The sequence below is a fragment of the Propithecus coquereli genome, unplaced genomic scaffold (assembly GCF_000956105.1).
Source record: "Propithecus coquereli isolate 6110/MARCELLA unplaced genomic scaffold, Pcoq_1.0 Scaffold74, whole genome shotgun sequence".
Lineage (NCBI taxonomy): Eukaryota > Metazoa > Chordata > Mammalia > Primates > Indriidae > Propithecus > Propithecus coquereli.
The window spans coordinates 6,560,063-6,581,676 of NW_012153507.1; the positions used below are offsets into that span (position 1 = coordinate 6,560,063).

Consider the following 21,614-nt stretch of genomic DNA (forward strand, 5'->3'; position numbering starts at 1 on the left):
CCAAGTAGGGAAAAGATCTGGGAATAATGATGCCAGAGAGACTGTGTTTTCCTACCACCCCTATTTTCTTGAAATCATAGAATGTTAGACTGAGAAGAAGCCTTAATGATCACCACATTCATTGCTCTCATTTAGCAAATGAAGAATCAAGTTCAATGTGGTAAAGTAATTTTCTTCATATCACACAGCTAGTAAGTGGTGCAGTGCAGACTGGAAACTAAGTCCTGGGACTCCTGATTTGCTACAGTTGCCACTACAATTTACTGTCTGGCTACCTTACGCTAGCCTTGCTCAGGGGCTGGTAAACTTACCCCTTGGGCTGAACCCTGCCAGTTGCATGCTTTTGTAAATAAAGTTTTATTGGAACATAGCCCAGTTCATTTGTTTACATACAGTCTATGACTGCTTTCCTGCAGCAGTGGCAGAATTAAGTAGTGGGGACAGACACTGTATGGCTCTCAAAGCCTAAAATATTCACGGTGGGGCCCTTTACAGAAGAGTTTGCCAAACTTTGGCCTAGTCCTGATGTCCTTTGTCTCATTTTTTAACTACTCGCTTTACACATGTTACTTCATACACAGTCTCCTGCATTTCCTTTCTCTGCTCCCCATCCCATACCTGATCCTCTTCACCCCCAAGCCCATGACATACATAAAACTTCAATGCGTTGAGAGGTGGATCTGTCAGCTCCCTTCAGAGATTCGTGGTTCACAGAGCACACGATGACTGCCCCATCATCCTCCCGGGTAACCTGGAACGTCACTGAGCTGCTCACAGTGAAGGTTTTACCATTGGGATCTTCCTGTATCCGGGTTGGTTCTCCTAGAGTGCAGAAACAGACACACACACACAGACATACACACACACACACAGAGATAGATACCATGTAGGCCCCACTGTAGACATACAGATGGTGAGTCACAACCTAGACAAACTTAGAAAGTTGTGAAATGGATATGTACATACAAGGAGAACGCAGGCCTCAACACACATATAAACACACACGTGAGTGCACACAAGATATCTGTCATTCCCCCTTTCTCCTACATTATGTGCACATACAAAGACATATACTTCCTGGGCTCTCTTCCCAGCACCACCTCTTTCTGTAACCGTGGGCAGGAGGTACTCACCATGAAGTTCTTGGTCACCCTTCCTCCAGGTGAGCTGGGCTGCAGGTTTGCTCCCAGAAGACTGACAGTTTAGGGTGGTTGTCTCCTTTTCCCGTAATGATGATTTGTAACCAGTGATTATGGGCTTCTGTGGAATTCCTGCCATGGATAGGGGTTGGCCAGGATAGGAAGGAGAGGCACCATGAGGTCACATTTCAGCTCTCCCTGTGGAGATGGCCTCTCTGGGGGTCAGGATACCTGGGTTCTACTTTGGTTTATGATGGGTAGAAGACTAGAGATACCATCTTTCTTTTTGATCTCCTCCCTGACAACCAGAGGGAAGACCTGGGGGAGGGGGTATGGTAGTGGGAAAATGTACCATACCCGAGACATGATACATGACCTTCCACCCATAACACAACTGAGTGTCCACCGAAATAGTGTGAGGGTCAGGGAAGTTGAAATATAGGATGAAGGTGAGAGCATGTAAGCAACTTCGGTACTTGTCTTGGAAATTATAATTATACATTGCATGCACATCTCATGTTTCCCTCACACGATCTTGGGAGGTAGGTAGAGTGGACAGGATCATCCTTCTGTTATAATTTAGAAAATTCAGGCTCAAAGAGAGTGAGAGTTTTGTTCCAGATAAAACAGTAAGTAGAGAAAAAATGATTTGAACCCATTTCTCTTTGCATTTTATCCCATTACAAGGGGAACGCAGGCCGAACTTTTCCAAAGCGTGTGGAGACTTGCCTGGCTCCAGTCTGCTTCAGGGACCCACATCAGGAGATTTGTTTGCAAGGAAGCATTCTGTGGAGACACGGGGGTTTGGGAGCCTCACCGAGCACAGTGACGAGGGACTTGGCGGTTCGCACAGGCATTGTGAAGATGGAGCAGGTGTACTCGCCCTCGTCTGCCAGGGCCACGTTGCTGATGCTGATGCTGAGCTCATGGGGAGTAGAGCTTACCAGCTGAATCCGATTATCTCGAAGGGCTGGGGGAATCAGGAGAATGGGAAGCCAGATTTTTACTGGCATCTGTCATGTTTATCTCCCAATCCCAGGCCAGCTTCGTTGAGGGAAGGGGTCTAGTATGGTGGGGGAGGGGGACCGCTCCTGAGTTGAGCCATCTTTGGGTCATTCACTTTTCTGGACTGCTGGCCATGTAGCCTAAGTGATACTAGGCTGGAAAAAAGTATGGAAGTATAGGCTGGAAAAGTATGCTGGATCTTGTGTGCTTCCTTGTGCGACACCTGGAGCAACATTGACATCAGCTACCTGTTAGGGCTTCTTTGGGGTGAAGTCACTCCACGACCCTATAAGACTATGCATGGCCTAAGTCAGAGCTGTAATACTGGAACCAGGCGGGGAGCCCATGGCTTGTCACATCCTCCAACAGCACACCTCCCTCCTCTGCAGTTCCCTTCATCTGCCCACGGTCCCCAAGGAGAAAGATAACTCATGGGACACTACCTCTCTTCTCCCCAAAGTAGAGAGTCTGCTGGGCAGGATTAGACCACTGCAGGGATGAGTCCTCATGATCTTTCACTTGGCACTTGAGCACCACGGTGCCACCAGCCACCACTGTTTCATCAGATGTCCAGGGCTGACTGTCTGCAGGAGTAGAGCAGGATTAGTTTCCTGAGGAACCCCGAGCCTCTCTACCCATTTCTGGGCCAATGTTCATCTCATCTAATTCAGAGCATCCAAGGCCCTGGTGTACACAAGGCCTCTATGTACTCTTAAGGCTTCATAGTAGAAGGAATAGAGGTAGTGGTTGTGGGGGGATAGACCTTCTTTTTTCTTGCTTTGAGTACACAGAAAAACAGTCAGTTGTTGAATGTTTGCTGAATGAACTGACATGGCCACAAATAGTTAGGGGAATAAAGCCACCCCAAATCTGCACATACCAGTCCACATGTATCTTTTCTGGTATGGTTCTACCATCCCCTTTGAAAACACACATACACATCTGTCATTCTATGTTTCGCCTTCCTTCCACCACCTACATATTAACATAAGAACAAGAACAGGGGAAGCAGTTGTGACTAATAATCACAAAACTGAAATGGGGAAAAGGCCAAACCAGCCCTTGGGCTGTACATTCATTTACACAAGTGGTAGCTGATAAAACTGCCAAACACACAAACAAGATATGAAAAATAAAAACTGAAACATTGTGACATACTTTTCAATTCTTCTAACAATAACTTCCCGTCAATCGCCAAGTCCCTTAATGTATTCCCTTCAGTGTTAGCGCTACCCACCTCCCAACACACAAACCCAAATCACCATCCTGATGTCATTTTAAAGAGTGAAGGATTAAGGTTTTCCCTTCAATGTGATGAAAACATGTTTTCTAATCCTTCTCTCCTTAGTCAAATTAAACAAAACAAAACAAAACGAAAACGACTAATAAGGTATCTTATGGACGAGCCATTTGAATCCCAAATGTGCCTTCTTGCCAGGCCTGCCTGTGAGCCCCTCAGACGCTGTGACATCTGCTGCCTCTGATTCCTCTACCCAATATCGTTCCACATTCCCTAAAGCATGGATTCTGATTTCCAATATTGATTCCCTCATCTTCAGAACTGACTTTCTGTGACTCAGTGGCACTGACCTCCACAGAACTAATCTAAAATAGGCAACACCCTCCAACGCTGATTCTGAAACATCCACAAAATCCGTTCCATAGCACTAAATTACTTAACCAGCATTGTTCATCTCCAAGAAACTTACTTCTACATTTCCCTGTTGAGCACTTTAGAAACAGTTCTACGCTCCCTTTGGCACTGACCTTACCTCTGCCCTGTCTGCTCATTTCTTTCTTTCTTGGTCACTGGAACTCCATTTTCAAGAAATACCCCACAGGCACTCCTAGCAGAGCAGAGGCCCTGAGGAGTGAAGGTGTGTGTGTTGGAGCAGACACCAAGCACCAGCTGTTCAGGGCGACGATTCCCACGTTGGAGCACAAAGCCTAGTGGTTAGTTTTAGTGTTTGGAATCACAGAAACTAGAACTGAGTGAGATCTTAGGGATCATGAACTCCAATTCCTTCATTTGACAGAGTAGGCAATGAGGCAATGGAGACGTAAGGACTGCCTAAGCTCATTCTACTAATTCTAGTTAGGACTAGGACGCTGTTCTTCTGTCTCTCAATGCAGTGCTCTTTTCGAAGGAATGCTTCTCAACTAATCATCTAATGTGAGAATTAAAACTATGGTCGTGAGATTAGTGCGCCAGATACTGAGCTGGCTGACTAAATTTTGCAGTGATATATTCCTAAAATCTCTCAACAAATGGTTTGGGAAACCTTTCATTTACCATTGCCATGTGCCGATTTTCAACTAGTAATCCTTTTGTCCCTGGTTCCTTTTGAAGAATTCTACCTTGACTGTGCCTTTCCAGAACCTCTTTATTCCAAGTAACATGTTCCCCTGGAATCATTTTATTTTTGGAAAGAGGTGTAGGGTGTACAGAGGTCTCTGTACTGGAGTAAGGGAAGAAGGAGGAGGTGCAAGAGAAGTTGGTGGTGCAGACTAAGAACTAAAATGCCAAATGGGAAGGAGAAAGAGTTTGGTGGTAATGAGGGGAGTGAGAACATGTGGCGAGGCACCATGAGGGGGAGATGACGTGAGGATGAGTGAAGGAACCGAGGGACATTGAGATGAGGGGGCCTGGATTCTCACCTTGACTGGCCAGCATGTCAGGGCTGCTCCAGACTGTGGAGCTGATGGCCTCGTCGAGCGGAGCCAGAGTTCCCAGCTCCAAATCCTGCTCCTGCCAGTAGCCTGGGGAGAGAATCTCCATCAAGGATGAGCCCTGCATATAACACTGCTACACTTTGGGTCTACACTTTCATTGTCGGGAGTGTGGGAGAGGCTAGGCCTCTATGAAAAGCAGGTTTACCAGGACACTTAAGAGAAGGTAGCTTTCTCACAAAGGGGAGAAGTTAACTAGAGTTCTGAAAGAGGAAGTGACTTCTCCTCTGAAGGGGGAATTAAAGGAGGATGCTGAGTTTTATCAGTCAATCATAGAATGTTAGAGCCAACGAGATCACAGAGATCTCTCACTTCACAGATGAGGACAACGAAGACCATAGAGGTTAAACTTGACTTGGTGAGGGTCACTACAGAAAAATGAAAGATAACCAAAGATTTCTCATTCCTTATCCAGGATTCTTTCTGCTATACCACATTATTCACTAAATTAACTGCAGGTTTAATAATTAGAAAATACTTTCACATTTAATCCTTTCGATAAACCTGTGCAGGGATATTATCATTCCTGTTTTGCAGAGTGGAAACAGAATGAAATGACTTGGCCAAGATCATACAAATAGAAGAACAAAGACTGGAAATTAAACGCCTGATTCCAAATCCAAAGCTCTATTTGTTTCAAGGTGAGACCCCCACCACTGAGGCAGGAGATCATGGTTAGGGTTGAAAGTTGCATTCCACATTCCCAGATTGTTATCTTCTGGGGAGGGTACTCAAATTTTCTTTTAAGTTTTCCTACTCCACCCTCAGCCCCTAACTCTGCTCCTTCCTTTGGCACAACAAAACCCCTTTTCCAGGGCCTGAGTCAGCACCTCTCTTCCTAGAAGTTACCGCCTCATTTCTTCTGTGAAGTGCAGTAGCGTCAAGGACCTACCTCTCCAACCCAACCTGAAAAGGCGTAGGGACAAAGAAACTAGCCACGGGAATCTTTCCTGGGTCTCCCGCCTCAGCGCCCTGAAGTGGCCAATCACGTGCGCAAGATTCAGTGAGGTCACCGGCTGCTGAGCAGAGGCGGGAGTTGCTACTAGTCCCGGCCCCAGGAGTCCCGGGAGAACTTTGCCAGTCGTCCCAGCGCGCCCCAGAGCCAGCCGGGGAGAGGCAGGTGGGAGAGGAAAGGGAGAAGGGGGCGCTAAGACCAAGAGAGGACGCGCGCGGGGGTGGGGGTCGAGACCACAAAGAGAAGCGGGACATGGGCTTAGGGTCCGTCGGGGAGAAAGGGGACAGGACTAGAGAGAGAATGGCCTAATCAGAAGAAAAGGGAGAGGAGAGGGGAGAAGAGAGAAGGGAGGGAGAGGACGTGGAGGGCGGGAGAAGAGGGCAAGGGGGCGTTGGGGAGAAGGAGAGAGAGAGGAAAGGAAGGGAGGGAGAGAGGAAAGAAGGGAGGGAGGGGGAAGTATGAGAGTCCTAGCATAGGTATGGGGCTGTAAGATAGCTCCAGAGGTTCCCCGGTCTCCATGGAGGCACCTCCCCTCTCCACTGTTCCTCGCAAACATCTTCCCAGAGATTTGAGAAATGACTCTGTTCTCAAAACAGGAGAAGCACTAACGCCCAAATGGGGAGAGGGAGTAAGGTACAGAAAACAGAAAAACTACAACAAGTAGAGAGAAGTAGGCAGGGAAGGGGGGAAAGGGAAGTGTTGATAAAGAGAGACAAGAAGGAAACCCTAGGGAAGCCAGGGCTGTCCAGTTCCCCAGAGCCACCCTGGGTGCCTGGCCCTCCTCTGCTGCCTTCTGTGGACAAGGATGGAAGCAACCTGAAATTGGTGAGTGCTTCATATTGTTTTCCAGGTTGTGTATTTGGGGGTGCACTGTGTCAACACACAGTAGGAAACCAGATTGGTTGTGTCAGGATGGCGGAGGGGCAGGGAGAAGCCAGAGAGGCATCATTGCTCAGCCCCACAGTATTGGAACCCAGTGCGCAAAGTAAGCACTGAATAGGACTTTGCTCAAATGAGGGGAGGAAATAGCCATCTCAAACCTTGGTATTGGACTTGCAATTTGCTGAGTGGATTCTCAACCACGAGTTCATTTAATCTCAAAACAACCTTGAGAGATAGGCAGCCAGATCGAATTGCTTTTTAAGATGAGGTTCAGAGAGCTTCAATGACTTACCTAAAGGCACACAAATAGCATACCTCTCAGGAATACTCTTTCACTGGTGATGCTCTCAAAGCCTTTTCAACAGCTTCTGTTTCTTATAGCGTTCCAGCTCGATTTACTTGTTTAGTTTTAGGTCTCCTCATCTAAACCTTGAGCTGGTTAAGAGCAGGAGCCTTATGTTATTCATCTTTGTATCTTTAGCACTTAGCCCATAGTGGGCTCTCAGTACATTTATTTGGCTCTGGTAATTCATTCAGCCGCGCTTGGCACTGTGCTATGCATATTGTTAATCAGGCAGAGCATGTATTCTGTCCAACAGCATGGGCTTAGTCTTCCCTCTCCTGCTTCTTCTTTCATCTGTGCTTTTTTCTGCATCCTCCTCAGTCGCTTTTCTCCTTGCCCATATTTCTTTCATCCCTTCCCTCCTCCTGCATTTTGCAGGCATTTTTTTTTTCAGCATAGGATGAATAAGTGAAGTGGTGATGTAGGCCATTCAGACCAAACTGAATTGTTCAGATGAGGGGACCGATAACTAAACAAATCATCTCCAATAAATGGCATATTGGGGATAGGCACGATATGTTGCCTCTGCAGGTTTATGGAGAACTCACTCAGGTTTATAGTGTTTTAAGAAACTGTTTAAGAAGTGGCTGGGTTTTTTTTTTTTTCTTCCCTTGGGGGTGACATTCTCCCTCTAGTTTTGAAACACACTTATGACCTCATGTCTCCTCTTGAGAACTGTCTGTTAATATGCCCGAAAATATTCTTGCTGTTTTTATAAAATTATAAACCTGTGTGATAAATTCTGAATGGCCACTCCCCAGGGAGTGGATGAGTGATTATAATGCTATCAACAGAAACAGGGATACGTAGCAGAAATTACAACCTAAGTCATGAAAGGCTTGCACCTTCTCTGGATTCAGATTGCGCCAATCATTTATGACATCGACATGAATCCCCTCAGTTAATTCAGACTGGAAAGGAAAATTTAGGAGTGCTCTAAATGGGTGAGATGGAATTTTAATTAGAAATAGTAAAAATTCTGCTCAGGGACATAGGAAAGAGCTTCTGTCATGTAGGCCAGACATTGAGACCACACAACCATTAGGGAGGGAAGGAAGGCCCAGGCAACTCAAAACAACAGATGAAGACAGCTTCCATGGTGTTGGTCATATTGTTTCTCTGCTTAGAAACCTTCACCGACTCTCCGCTGTCTGCAGATAATATCCAGATCTGTCAGCCTGGCCTTCACGGTCCTGCACAGTCTGATGCCAACCTGCCTTTCAACTTTGTCTTTTCTCCACTTCACTCACCTCGTATTTCAGACACGTGAAGCTATTTGGAACTCTCCCTATAAACCCTTTGCTTTCATGCATCCATTCCCTTTCCTACAGTAACTTTGTTGATAATGGCCTTCACCCATCTTCATACATCTAAACCCTATCTATCCTTAAAACCTATATATATTTTTTTTTGTGGCACCTCATTCAAGAAGTCTTCCTTGATTGTCCCAGATGGAAATAGTTTCCCATTTGTGTGAGTTACAACACTTCATCTGATTTTCTTAGATTATGCATCCCTTTCTACATTGTCCTGCAAGCTTGGCTTCCCAACTAAATTATAAAGATTTTATAGGTAGGATCCAATTCCTTTTATATCCAATACTGGCCCTAATAGAGCATATTGCACATAGAAGGTGCTTAGTAAATATTTATCTATTAAATGAATCAGACACTGAGCATCTTCTATTGTGAAAATTAGGTTCAAAATCTGCCAGTACAGAGGAAATAGCAAACCAAACAGGATAGGAAGAAATAGGCCAAGGAAGAGGGTAGACTATCCAGAAATCCATAAGGAAGAGGGAACTGATGTTTATCAACAATTTCTGCATATCCAGATCCAAGTAAAATGTTGTATATTCATTATTCCAGAAAAGCCTTTTAATAGGTAGGTATTATAACAAACATGTTAAAGCTGAGACAAGGAACCTGTCCATATAATGCATCTAATAAGTGTTGGATGGGACAGACTTTAAACTTAGGTTTCTCTGACCACAAAGTCCAGGCTTTCTGCACATCTTCATTGCACTGCCTCCCTCTACAGAAATGTGTACTTCATGTGTGCAGTGGTGGGCTAGGGGTAAAGGCGGAAAGATTCCTTCTTGCATTGCTGGCCAGGAGTGGCTTACCTAAACAATATTCACAGCACTCACCTGCAGTATGATAAAAACAACAAGTGCACCAAGTTGGGAGTGGGTGCTTGTGGTCATTGTGGTTCTGCGATTTGTACCATTGAATTGCACTTTAACTGGATTTTTTTTTTGTTTGAGACACAGTCTCACTGTGTTGCCCGGGCTAGAGTGCCGTGGCATCGTCCTAGCTCACAGCAACCTCAAACTCCTGGGCTCAAGCCCTTCTGCCTCAGCCTCCCGAGTAGCTGGGACTACAGGCATGCACCACCATGCCCAGCTAATTTTTTCTATATATTTTTAGTTGTCCGATTAATTTCTTTTTATTTTTACTAGAGACGGGTTCTCGCTCTTGCTCAGGCTGGTTTTGAACTCCTGAGCTCAAACAATCCGCCTGCCTCGGCCTCCCAGAGAGCTGGGATTACAGGCGTGAGCCACTGCGCCAGGCCTTAACTGGATTTTTAATGCATCTTCATCTATACTTTCAGGGCTGTGTCATGCACCCCTAAGTGCCTTGTGATGTGGGACTCTTCAGTTAACCAGGCAACAGATGTATCTATTTAAAATGAACAAAATCCCATCACATTTTCATAGCACTCTAGCACCTAGGCTAAAAACTAAAACATTATCTCCTTGTTTGCCCTCAGTTGCTTTGGGGGTTTCTTAATTCCTGGGTTATTTACCGATGGGTTCTAATATCTTTAGGATTCCCAGCATTTAAAAGGACAAAGTAGCCCTTTCACCCACTCATTTCCTTCTGATTGATTGTTCATATTAAGAGTAGCAGAAGTGGGAATTGGAGACTTACTAATGTGCCTCCTTAAAGCATGCATTGGCACCTATGAATCAGTTTTTCACTCATAGTATAGGACCTTGAATATAGTAAGTGCTCAATAAATATTTATCGAATAAACAAATGAGTGACTCAAATAAATAAATATGTATTATCTCCAATTTGAGTGACTCTGGTAGGGAAGTCTATGAGAGTCTGCCAGTATCACCCCTGATTGCTTGGTTTATGTATCTTCCTTATCCTCTCTGTTTTGGGGACCTACAACATATTGGCCTTAGGGCCATAAAAAGGGTCACAGGTGCACATTTTAGATAGTGGGACAAGGAGACAGAACACGCCTGCATATCCTCTGCTGGCCTTGCCAGTTCTTGGGTCCAGAGCCCTGCTTCTCTGACTATAGAGAAAACCAGCTCCCTGAGTGGGAGTTGATGATGATGGTGATGATGATGATGATGACTCAGCATTTCTCTAACTCCTGAGTTAAAAATACTGTTCATCCCAGCCTACTTGTTATTCCTCACGACTACCATGACAGGTGGGTGGAGGAGTGTTATCTGCAAGGGAAAAACATACTGGGGGCTGTGGCCCAGAATACTGAAGGGACCCACTTTTAGAATGGTTTATCCACATCCATTGCTGGGCTCCCTGACCAGATCTTGTCACTCTCATTTTCCCCTGACACCAGCTTCTCAGTGAATCCTTATGTACATTTGTATCACACACAGAAGAGAATGGCCACAGCAAAATGAGAATCAGAACTCAGTCTGTGGAGCTTTTCTCTATGCTCAGAGCCACATTTTTCTTTGACAGTGAATGTCTGATTGTGCATTTGGAAGAAACTGGACCGGTTCCATCTGAATCCTGATATAGATGACAATTCCAAGATTTGAGGGAATGGCTTTGACTTGAGAGCACAAAACCCTGATCAAAAAGGATTCTCTTTACACTTAACTTCCTTCGTTTGCTTTTGGGCAGCCAGAAATTATGCCACATTTATTGAAGTCACTGTGTGGTTTCCTAGTCTAAGATTTTGATTTCGTGAATATCAAAAAATTCTCTTACTTCTTGCTCTGTTTCTTTCTATGTCTATCCTCCCCTAAGCTCCTAATTCCCTAGTATCCATGAAATGACAGTGCAGTCTGACAGAGCTGGGCCATAAGAGGTGGCAGTTATTCTGTCATCTGGGACCCCCTGTCTTTTCAGGTGTATTTCCTTCTTTTTCTGTTGCTCCTCAGGGATGGGCCTCTGTCCTCTCCCAGGCAACAGGATCTCCTAAAGGATCTCCTTTCCTTAGCTCAGATGCGCTCCAGCTCACATTCCCTCCAGAACGTTGGAGCTCCGTCTCGCTTCAGCTGTCTGCCTCCGGGTCTAGGCCTTCTCTCCACCTCACTGCCCCTCCACCCCACCTTCTTTCTGGCTGGGAGACTGAGACCTTGATCCTCCTTGTTCCCTCCTTCTATTATTTCTGTTGCTCGTCTGGTTTATTCTCCTGGAGTCTTGTTTATCCAGCAGCTTCTAGGGCCCAAAGTGACCACTCTCTCCTAGCTTTTCTTTACTCTCCTATGAGGCATACAGGATATAAATGAAAATATATGGTAAATAGGTGGGGGGAACAGAACTTTCACTATAAGAAGTTCCTGACATGTGGATTAGCCCCTTAGCTTGGTAAATCCTAGGCCAGAGATTCAGGATTTATAGAAACAGAGTCCTACACTATTAGATTATCCAAGAGATTTAGGTTTGGAAGGGACCTGTACACAATTTGAGCTGAAACAGATTTATTATTGCACCTTGGCAGACATCTTTTGGTTCCGTCCTAAGCAGGTGGCAATGAAAAGTTTTTGTTTCCTGGGCATGGAATGGTATGTGGTTAGGCTTTTCCAGGCTGAATGAGGAGGGAATCTTTGGGGTAGTTGGCTAGCTTGCCTGTTGTGGGTGTTAGGGTGGGCTTAAAACAAAAGTGTATCTTGGTGTTAACCCTCATTTCTCACTGAAAAAAAGTTATCCCAAATGTTTTTCCACATCCAAACATTAAGACATAAATTAAGAAAATTGGGCCGGGCGCGGTGGCTCACGCCTGTAATCCTAGCACTCTGGGAGGCCAAGGTGGGCGGATTGTTTGAGCTCAGGAGTTCGAGACCAGCCTGAGCAAGAGCGAGACCCCATCTCTACCAAAAATAGAAAGAAATTAATTGGACAGCTAAAAATATGCAGAAAAAATTAGCCGGGCATGGTGGCGCATGCCTGTAGTCCCAGCTACTTGGGAAGCTGAGGCAGTAGGATTGCTTGAGCCCAGGAGTTTGAGGTTGCTGTGAGCTAGGCTGACGCCACGGCACTCTAGCCCGGGCAACAAAGTGAGACTCTGTCTCAAAAAAAAAAAAAATAAAATTGAAATGTTTTTCCATATCCAAACTTTAAGATGTCTTGAATAAATATATTTTATGTATTTCCTAAAACCCCGCAGACAATTTGCATGTCTGGTCACTTTTTACTGACCCCTAATGGCCAGAGGCGGTTATTCCCAAGATCGTTCAGATTCTACCAGAGGAGGGAACTAATGTCCTTTGTGACTTTATTGCTAAAGTTCAGTAATTTCTCTCCTCTATCTCTTACACCTCATTCTGCCTCCAAACATTTTCCCCTCTGTCATCCTTAGCAGCATAGACTTTCAGAGTTGACAAGGATGCTAAGGAGCATGTAGTCTAATCCTCTCATTTTAAAGATGAGGAGCCAAGGCTCAGAGAGGTTTAGGAACTTGAGCATCGTCACACAGGTAGTTAGCAGGAGCTGTGGTTACGACCTCAGTCTCCTGGACTCATTGTCCTATTGTAGCAGTCCTTGTGGACTAGCTAATTCAGAGGTTAAGTTGCCTTGAGTGTGACTTTGTTTCCATTGACATCCACCCTTCCTACTCCCCATCTCCCTGTATGTGGTAGTGAGGAACCCCAGGACTCCAGACCTCATGGGAAGTGAGTCTACTAAATGCTGGGCAGGTTGGAGAAGCTGGGATGAGATGAGGAGTGAATCCCTGAAGACAGGACAGATGGCATCTTCATAAACTTCTGGGCAAGTTCCAGTTCCCACAAAAGAGGCCACAGGGCAGAAGCTATCGCCATGCCCTTAGGAACTAAAGCGGTGGCTAGGAGGACAGGCCATGTATGTGTCATGTGCGTGCGCGTGTGCTTGCCGGCACCTGCAGGTGGAGAGCTGTGGGAATGCTAACCTGATTGTGAAGTGGGAGACAGAGGCTAGAAAAGAAGAGAGAAAAAAAGCAGAGGAGCACGTCCTATTCTTGAGCTAGAGAGAGAAAAAATCTGGAGGCAGAAGTGGGCTTGTGGTAGGCTGAGGGGGGGCCCTCAGAGACTTAGTTAAGATTCCGAGGAGCAGAGACTGGGAAGTGGGTGGCAGAGAAGGAGGTGGGGACAGCTGTTGCTTTGATTTGCTATTGAGTCAGTGTTCTCGGTGCATTAGCACTGGGAGGGAGCCCTGGGCTGGCCCCCAACCAAAACAAGCCCCTCTGTAGCCAACACTGAGTGGTAGCAAGGAGAATTGCAGTTGGGAGACAAAAAGGAAGGGGATGTGATCCCCAAAGAGCCCCTTCCTCGCCTTAGCTCCTTCCTTCTAGAACTCAGCTGTGTGCTCTAGACAAGCATCTAGTGTTCTGCACTAAGAGGCTGAGAGGACAGGATAAGGCTGAGCACGGGGGAGGCTCAGTAAGAACTTGTAGACAGCAGGTTCTGTGCAGGTACTGACTCTCATCAGGTGTTTTTGGGTAGGAGCCTGAGGCCAGGGATGGTAGCAGCCCCGAGCCATTTCAGGAGTGTCTGTTCACCCCATCTCCTCATGATCACGTACTTCCGAAATCAGGACAGGTTTGACTGGGATCTGCATTCTAATGCAATAGAGAGACAGTCAGGAAGCCAGACTTTGAGCTTTTAGATGTCCCCTTAAACTGAGTAGAGGGATTTTATACCCTTTCCCTAAATTTATCTTGCTGCTTTCACACATATGTAATAGAACTGTGTAAAAAAAAAAAAAATCCCCCATCTTAGGAAACTACTTGGGAAAGGAAACATAACAGAGTCGAAAGCGGAATTCAATTTAGCTCGTTGGAAGGGTATGGGAAAATAGGGACTGGGAATGGGCCAGAAAGCCCAGAAAATCAGGGAGAAGTAAAGAATAGATTCCCTGAAGATGAGAAATCTCAGCCCAGGCTCCAACAGCTTGCTCATACTCTCCAGTACTGATCTCAGCGCCTCGGTACCTGTTGGAGTGCATGGAAGAATTCCCTTTCTCAACAGGCTCTATCTTATTTTCCTCTGCTCTTTAGGTTACACTTTAGATATTTCAGCCCGATGGCTTGGTGTGGTGGGATAACAATGCTGTGAAAAAGTTTAATTTGTTAGAAGTCAAGCAAGAAAACATTCATCTCCGCTGGTTCTGATCTTCCTGACTTGTTTTTACTGTTTCCCTTCACTGGGTAATCAGAGTCAGGGTGTGGATGACAGGTTCGGGGCAATGGTTAGGAGCATTACATGAAGAAAAATGTGTTCCGCTCTACATATCCACACTACTCTAGTTTCACTGATTCCCTCGATCCTAGCTGAGATTTAGTCTCTTCCCTCTCCATTCTCCTCACTTAAAAAAAAAAAAAAAACTGTATTTTTAAAATCCTGGCACACTGTGCATGTTAGCCTTACTTTATACCTTTTCAGAAATTTAACTTTTCCATGAAACAGAGATATTTTCCTAAGTCTTCAGATCTCACAGTTTCCAATATGGCAAATAATACTGTTCTGACAAAAGACCTCTTCTTCTCTTCTTAAACCTTCCTTGAGTGTCTGTTTCTTCTTCGATGTGGGTAAATACTTGTTTTTGTTCCCTGAGATGCATGCATATTTTGACTTGGTTACCCTCTTTCTCTCCTTTCACATGTGCCCCTCAACACACGCACACATAACGTACTACAATTCTCACTATTCAGATTTCTGCTTTTATTTCTTTCTGACATAAACACACAGATTTTTATCATGACCCAGATACAGAGCCCTTTTCACATGCCCATATTAATCAGAACCCCTTACTTCCAGAAAACCATATGGCTTAAACTCAGAAATTCTCCCCAAAGCAGAATTCAGGCTCTCTCTTCTGCTCAAACTCCCCAGGAGAGGGCCAGAATCCTCTCCTCTCCAGGGCTGAGGCTCAGTCCATCTGTCACTAACATTGGACTCCAGGGCTTGGAAACCAGAAAAGAGTTGGCATTAAGCAGCAGTTGAGGATAACTGAAAATACGGGAGGCTCAGGGGCTTAGTGACGGTGATTTTTATATTTGTGTGAGATTCTGGAATAGAGATTAGGGGAGGAGACATATAATATGTGTTTAGAAAGATTTTGTCCTTAAGAAATAGAGTAAGAACGAGTGAGTGGAATTGTTCCACTTGTAATTTTTGCATCTGCTGGGCAAAAAATGATTAGGAGCAGATGGCAAAACTGGCCCCTCATTTTATAATAACTCAAGAACTCAGCTCCAGGCTCTGCAAAGACTGACCGTTATGCTAAGTCCCAAGTTACTTGTCATTGATGTACTTATTGGGCTCTTGCTGAGTTTCCAAGATATATCTGGTATTTAAGTCAGAGATTCAATAAACCAGTTCACCTTCAGGAGCTTTTTACCCTGTCTGAGACTTTGGCTGGAATTCTACACTCAAACTTGGAAGCAAAGAGCCAGGGCATAGAAAATGAAAAAATAAACATATGAAACAAGAATCTGCATATTCCCCATGAAAGCTGGTGCTGGAAGTGCTAGTTCTCCACCCTACCTTGCCAATATCTGGGACTGTGTGAAGAAGGGGGAGAGAAAAGCAATGGCTAGTTTAGAGATGAGCCTTCATTTCTTTTTCCCCTAGGGCAAGGTGATGCACCTGACCTTCCTGACCCTGAACTGGAAGTAAATGAGCTAAAGGTGCTTATAATTAGCAATCAATACACAATTAGTGTAAGTCTAGCTGGGGAAAGGGAAAGTAAATCCTTAGAGAAGACAACATTTTAGTTTGTTCTTTACGTTATTTAGCTTTCTTACCATTCTCCTGGAGACCTCCAGGAGGGAGATGGGGAGAGAGAGTTGAGAGGGTTAAAGAATCCCAGAGGTAAGAGTTCACATAGAAGGATGATATACATGTTTAAAAATATGTTGAAATTTCTACATTTGAATCTTTTTGAAACGTGTCTACTCTTCATGAGAACGGTGGGCTTGGGGAGATGAGTAGATGGGAGATACTCCAGCTGTTACTGTAACCCTAGTTCTGTCTTCCTGAAAGCTCTCTCATAGAGATAAATCACTCCCATTACCTGTCCTTGAGGAACAAAGCTTCTCCTTGTTTCAAATGGGAAAATGAAAGAGGGGTCCTAGAAATTCATTTTGGAAGCCTGTCTCTCCAATTAGACTTGGCCGTAGTTCATTCATAGGTATTAACCATTATATGAACTATTATGCAGAAATTGACATGGAGAAATCAGCATTTAGGGGAAGATAATCTTGTGTAGTTCTGATGCGATATGAGGAACAGGCTGGCTGGTCTAAGACTGTCAGGGGCTGAACATTCTCAACTCCCTGCCACACTTGTCATCATCAGCTTATTGGCAGATACCCCCAAAGCATAGCAGAGTACAGTTTAAACATGCATCTACTGAGATAGGACCTTGACTCTGGGATGGGATGGTTATATTTAAGGCCATTTGGTTCTGCAAAAGATAGTTGTAAAACTTGGAGAAATGAGTCAGGATTTCGATACTTGTTTTCTATGCCTCTCATGTATTGGATCCCTCCATTATCTGTTCTGATAATCCATTATTATATATTGTTTTTGCATTTGCTAAGGTTGAGGGAAAAGGGGAAATAAGCACCAAGAAAGGACAGTTAGAGTTGGTTGTCAGGCTTAGGGTTCTGTTAAGAGGTCCATGCTGAGGGGGAGGGGTAAAAAAAAGAGGGATCCATGCTTCTGAAATGCGTAGGATGCATTTTACATTCCATGTTTATAGTGAATTTAGCCAGCCTCTGTATCTATGGGTCCCACACCTGTGCATTCATCTAACTGCAGATCAGAAATATTTGAAAAAAAATTGCATCTGTGCTAAACATGTACAGACTGTTTGTTATTACCTAAACAACAGAGTATAACAACTATTTACATAGTATTTAGATTGTATTAGGTATTCTAAGTAATCTAGAGATGTCTTAAAATATATGGGAGGATGGGCATAGGTTATAGGAAAATACTATTCCATTTTATATCAGGGGCCTGAGCTTCCTCAGATTTTGATATCTGTAGGGGGTCCTGGAACCAATCCCCCGTGGATACTGAGGCACAACTGTATATGGTTATTGTACGTGAGCAATACTGAATCAATCTAAAACACAGCTATTTGTAGTTCTGTTTTCAATCTATGAGTCCAGATTTGGCAAAACATCCAATTCTCTTGAGGCCATTTGAGATCACTGTGGGACCCAGTTTCCTGAGCATCTCAAAAAATACTTTTAGCACTTCTTTTTAAACCTCAGAATTAGTTGCTCTTTTGTTCTTTTTCTATAGTCGATTAGATGGCCGTGAGGACTGCCCAGATCTATATCTTAGGGTTTTGTTCCCTCTTCATGGTGGAGCAGATCAGGGACCATAACCAAGACCATGTGTGTGTTTGTGGTGGGGGGAGAGAGATTCCAGCTCTGTTCTGTGGGCTGCCCTGTGGAGAAGAAGGAGATTATGGAGCTTGGAGGTAGAGCAGGACCATGGAGAGCAACAAGAAGAGCCTGGAGTGTCACTGTCAGGGACTAGTACCATGGAGAGCTCAAAGCATAGGTAGCTTGTTCCACAAAGAAAGGGGAATTGGGATCATGGGGTAAGGCAGCTAGTTCCCAAGCACACAAACTGAAAACACTGAAAGAACAGACCTCAGGGCTTCTGTTAGGATCACTCTACACCCATCACTTGCTTTAAAAGTCCTCCCGAAGTGCTTCGTTTGAACCTGTCAGATGGATATATATCCAAAAAAGATTGTGCTAAAAAAATGAGGAACACCACCAGACTGAGTTTGTCAACATAAGCCTCTGAAATTATGTCAAATATGTAGGTATTAGTGATGATGGAGGTTTTTAATTTGCTATAATTTATTACGAATAAAATTAGGCTTATCTTCTAATGAGGGAACAGAGCCTGTGCCCCCTCGGATACACTAGGGCATGGGAAAACCGAAATGTGTACGTATTATCATTAGGTAGGGTATGAGATATATCAGAGTCAGAGTGCCCTAATCTACTCAAAATTGCTGTGAATGGTTTAGATTTACTCATACCTGGAAAAGAGATATGAGATCGTGCCTCTTAGGAAGGTGATTGTTCTCGTGACTTAGGGGCTTCTGTGTTAGTTGGGAAATTTGGTCACTCTCTTAAGGCTTAGGGAAATTTTAGCAAAGGGAGAAACGTTTCTCTCTTCAGTATTTACTGCTTCAGTGAAGAATGTGTACCTTTGCTGAGCCTCTATTGTGTAAAAATCTCAACAACCTCATATTTTCAAGACTCTTGAGAGCTTGGCTTCTCAGTACTAGAAGGGATGGATCTCCTTGTCATATATAGCAGGATTGGATCGGGTTTTTACTTGGGTAGTTATAGAGCCCAGAGCATCAGCTGGTTCTAACCTTGCAAAAAATCATCACTATTGCTGATCCTAGAGGCAGAAACAGGCCTTTTGCCCAGAGACTTGTTCTTCATTTTACAATAACATCGAGTGTTTATACTTAATTTGATCAAGCTCTTAGAGACCTGAATCTTTTTCTGATGTCTAGCTTCACCAGGCTCTTTTTCTGATGGCATGTTTCTCTCTGTCTCTCATAAACATTCCCATGGGGATTGCTATTTTCAGAGCTTATGGGTGGACCTCTAGGACATGACCTCATACAGGAAACAAAATGTTCCAGTATATGGGCCTATAGCCAATGGTTAAACATGAAACATTAAATTCTAAAATGAAAATAAAAGACGATATAATTACCAAAACTTCCTAATAACCTTGATTTTTTTCATTCAGTGGTTGGTAAGGAGCTGGTCTAGTCCACAGCTTGCTTTCAAGGAGAATCTGGAACCTAGATCACCATCCTTAGGTGAAATTCCATTACTGAGAATTAGATGACAAAAAATGTTGAGCCAGTATACGGTTCCACTGGAGTAGGAAACAACAAAGAATGTGACTAGTCACAGCCCCAGGGGTTTTTATTGCTCCGGTGATATCTGTGAAGATTTTTTTCCTGCTATGTAACTTAAGGAAAAGCAGCTTTTGATCCCATTCTACATATTATTTGGACTGCAAGAAAGAAGCAAGAGCAAGGAGTACTAAAATCAAATCTAAGGATTTACAGAGCAATGACACAACTACCTGGTCTGCTATTTCAAAGTAACCAGAATACCAAAAAGATGCTGTCTGTGGAATTTTATGGCTGCAGAACTATGAGTCATTCTCTCCAAGTGAACAGTGAATATCTCCAACAAGGCACTCTTGAAATTAGATTTGGACCTCCTTTCTTCCTCTTCCTTGGAAGAGGAAGGAGAGAGAGCCTGAGGGTAGTGAGCTGGCTCATTCTACTATCAGTCTAGGGCAGAGGATTTTGAACTGGTAACAGAACCTCAGGTAGTGCCTTAAGGACTGTAGGAGTCTGAGGAAGTCAGTAAGACAGGGAAAAGGGCTATGGGTTTTACCTTTCTGTTTCAACAACAGGATTTCCCCTTTGGTCTGTTTTACTAATTTGGTAAAGGAGTTTCACATCTTTTTTTGTTTTTTAAGTGAGAAAACCATTGTTCTAGAGGAAACTACTAAGACCTACAGTGCTGTACAGACTTAGGAAGGGCTGAGGATAGAGTGTTGGTATAACTGCCGGGTAGGAAGTTGACATTCTATAGATTGGGCCCTACATCACACAGACTGGTTCTTCATGAAAGTAACTAGCTATTATTCCAGTGTCTCTCAACTTTTGGCACATGTCTACATGCACATATCCTTCCCAAGAGATACAGCTGGAATTAGGAAGAGATCGGGAAAACAGAAACAGAAGATAACAGTACCATTACAGCTGCAACCAGGAACAGAAACTGGATAGAGCAGATCAGCCAACAGATCCACAGGCAGCACTAGAGTGAATGCCTACAGGACTTCTCTGGTACATTGGGTGTGATGTCTACACTGGGCACCTGGCCAGGGGCTGCAGAATGGATGTTAGTGGACAGAAGGTCATTGGGAAGGAAAAGATATGCATGTGTGGGGAAATGCTGTACCAAATTAAATTGCTATAATCTGGTCTGACACAAAGTGAGGCTATCCATCCATCTCTACACTAGGTCGACTCACAGAGTGCTGGAAATAACTTGGGAAGGAGGAATCCAAAGAAGGCTGGTCACAATTATGAATGCCAAGCTGCTCACCAGAGAGATGATCACAGTTCCTTTTAAGTTCATAGGCCTTGTATCCGCTAAACCTGGAATGCCAACTTTTGCCAATTTTAGTGGAGAAATGTGAGAAGGAAGGGCAGGTGGCAAATTCCGAATGTCTTCCTGAGTTTCGTGAGCTTCTAGCCACAGCACTAATGGCCAGTTTCGGGTGTCAGTTGCTTGCCTTTTTCCAGCCTCTCAATCCTTGATCAGCCTTTTAAAGCTTAAAAAATTTGTGCTGTACTGTAAGGAACGAAATACCCCAGAAGCACATAAAGTTTGTTTTCCTTTTTCTAAATAAAAATACCCATCCTGCTACAATACCCTTGACTGTTCAGGCAGCAGTGTATTAGGGTATCTTGTCTTTAAACCTTCACTCTGCATCTCTCCTAGTTTTGGTCAAACATTAACAGTTAAAATATGCACTGACTAATATTTTGCCCAGGGGCCTCAGGCCAACTCAGGGGTTCTAGACACACCTTCTATATAATCCTGGTTAGAATAGCTTTCAGGATTACCATCCATGAGCATTAAGTCTATACACCTACCTCCCACCATCAGTGCTGGCCCTCTTAGATCCAGAAACTAAGGGGTAGAAATAATTTAAGGTAGAAGATACTGTGGTTATTTCTTGTGCATCAGTGTGATACTGCACAGCAGACAGATGTCCATTATCTGTAGAGATAATGTTCTAAAAAGAAAATGATGCTTGATTTGACTCTTCCTTGGAAACAGACCCCTCCTCCCCATCTCCCACTTCCTGACCTGACCTCTCCTCTAGAAATTCCCCATTCAGAAGGTACTGCCTTCTACTCTTTCTCTTAAGCCACTACTCTGAGATATATTCCCAAATATGAGGATAGAGCATTTCTCTGCCTGTCAACTTTAAGCCTGAATAGGGGCTGGGCCCCCAAGTTGAGGAACAAGAAAGAATAGTTGGTGAAGAAAGACTTGGCTGGTATACTGATTTACTCTAGTCTCTAGTGTTTACATCCTAGAGTAGAAGGGCTCACAGCTTTCTCCAATAATGTCTTTCTCTCTTTTCAAGTTCCAGCCTCTCACCATCAGTTCTCATTGCTGAATAGCTGCAGTTTGGGTCGTACTTGCCTCTGCTTGTAAAACTCACCTAGCGGGATGGGAAGGCCAGGGGCTGCAACTGAAAGTCAAGGCCTAG

At 44.2% G+C, this 21,614-nt stretch overlaps 1 protein-coding gene across 2 annotated transcripts in view; it reads right to left on the reverse strand.

Annotated features, from left to right (window-relative positions):
* CADM3 (cell adhesion molecule 3) overlaps positions 1 to 21,614 on the reverse strand; it is a 30,413-nt gene that overhangs the window by 6,763 nt on the left and 2,036 nt on the right. The window contains exons 2-6 of one of the 2 annotated variants that reach the window (XM_012661920.1): positions 4,803 to 4,904; positions 2,588 to 2,728; positions 1,957 to 2,109; positions 1,134 to 1,271; positions 652 to 822 (exon numbers count right to left, since the gene is read on the reverse strand). In XM_012661920.1, coding sequence (XP_012517374.1) covers positions 652 to 822; positions 1,134 to 1,271; positions 1,957 to 2,109; positions 2,588 to 2,728; positions 4,803 to 4,904 — 705 coding nt within the window. The remainder of the gene's footprint in view (positions 1 to 651; positions 823 to 1,133; positions 1,272 to 1,956; positions 2,110 to 2,587; positions 2,729 to 4,802; positions 4,905 to 21,614) is intronic. The other variant, XM_012661921.1, reaches the window with a different exon arrangement.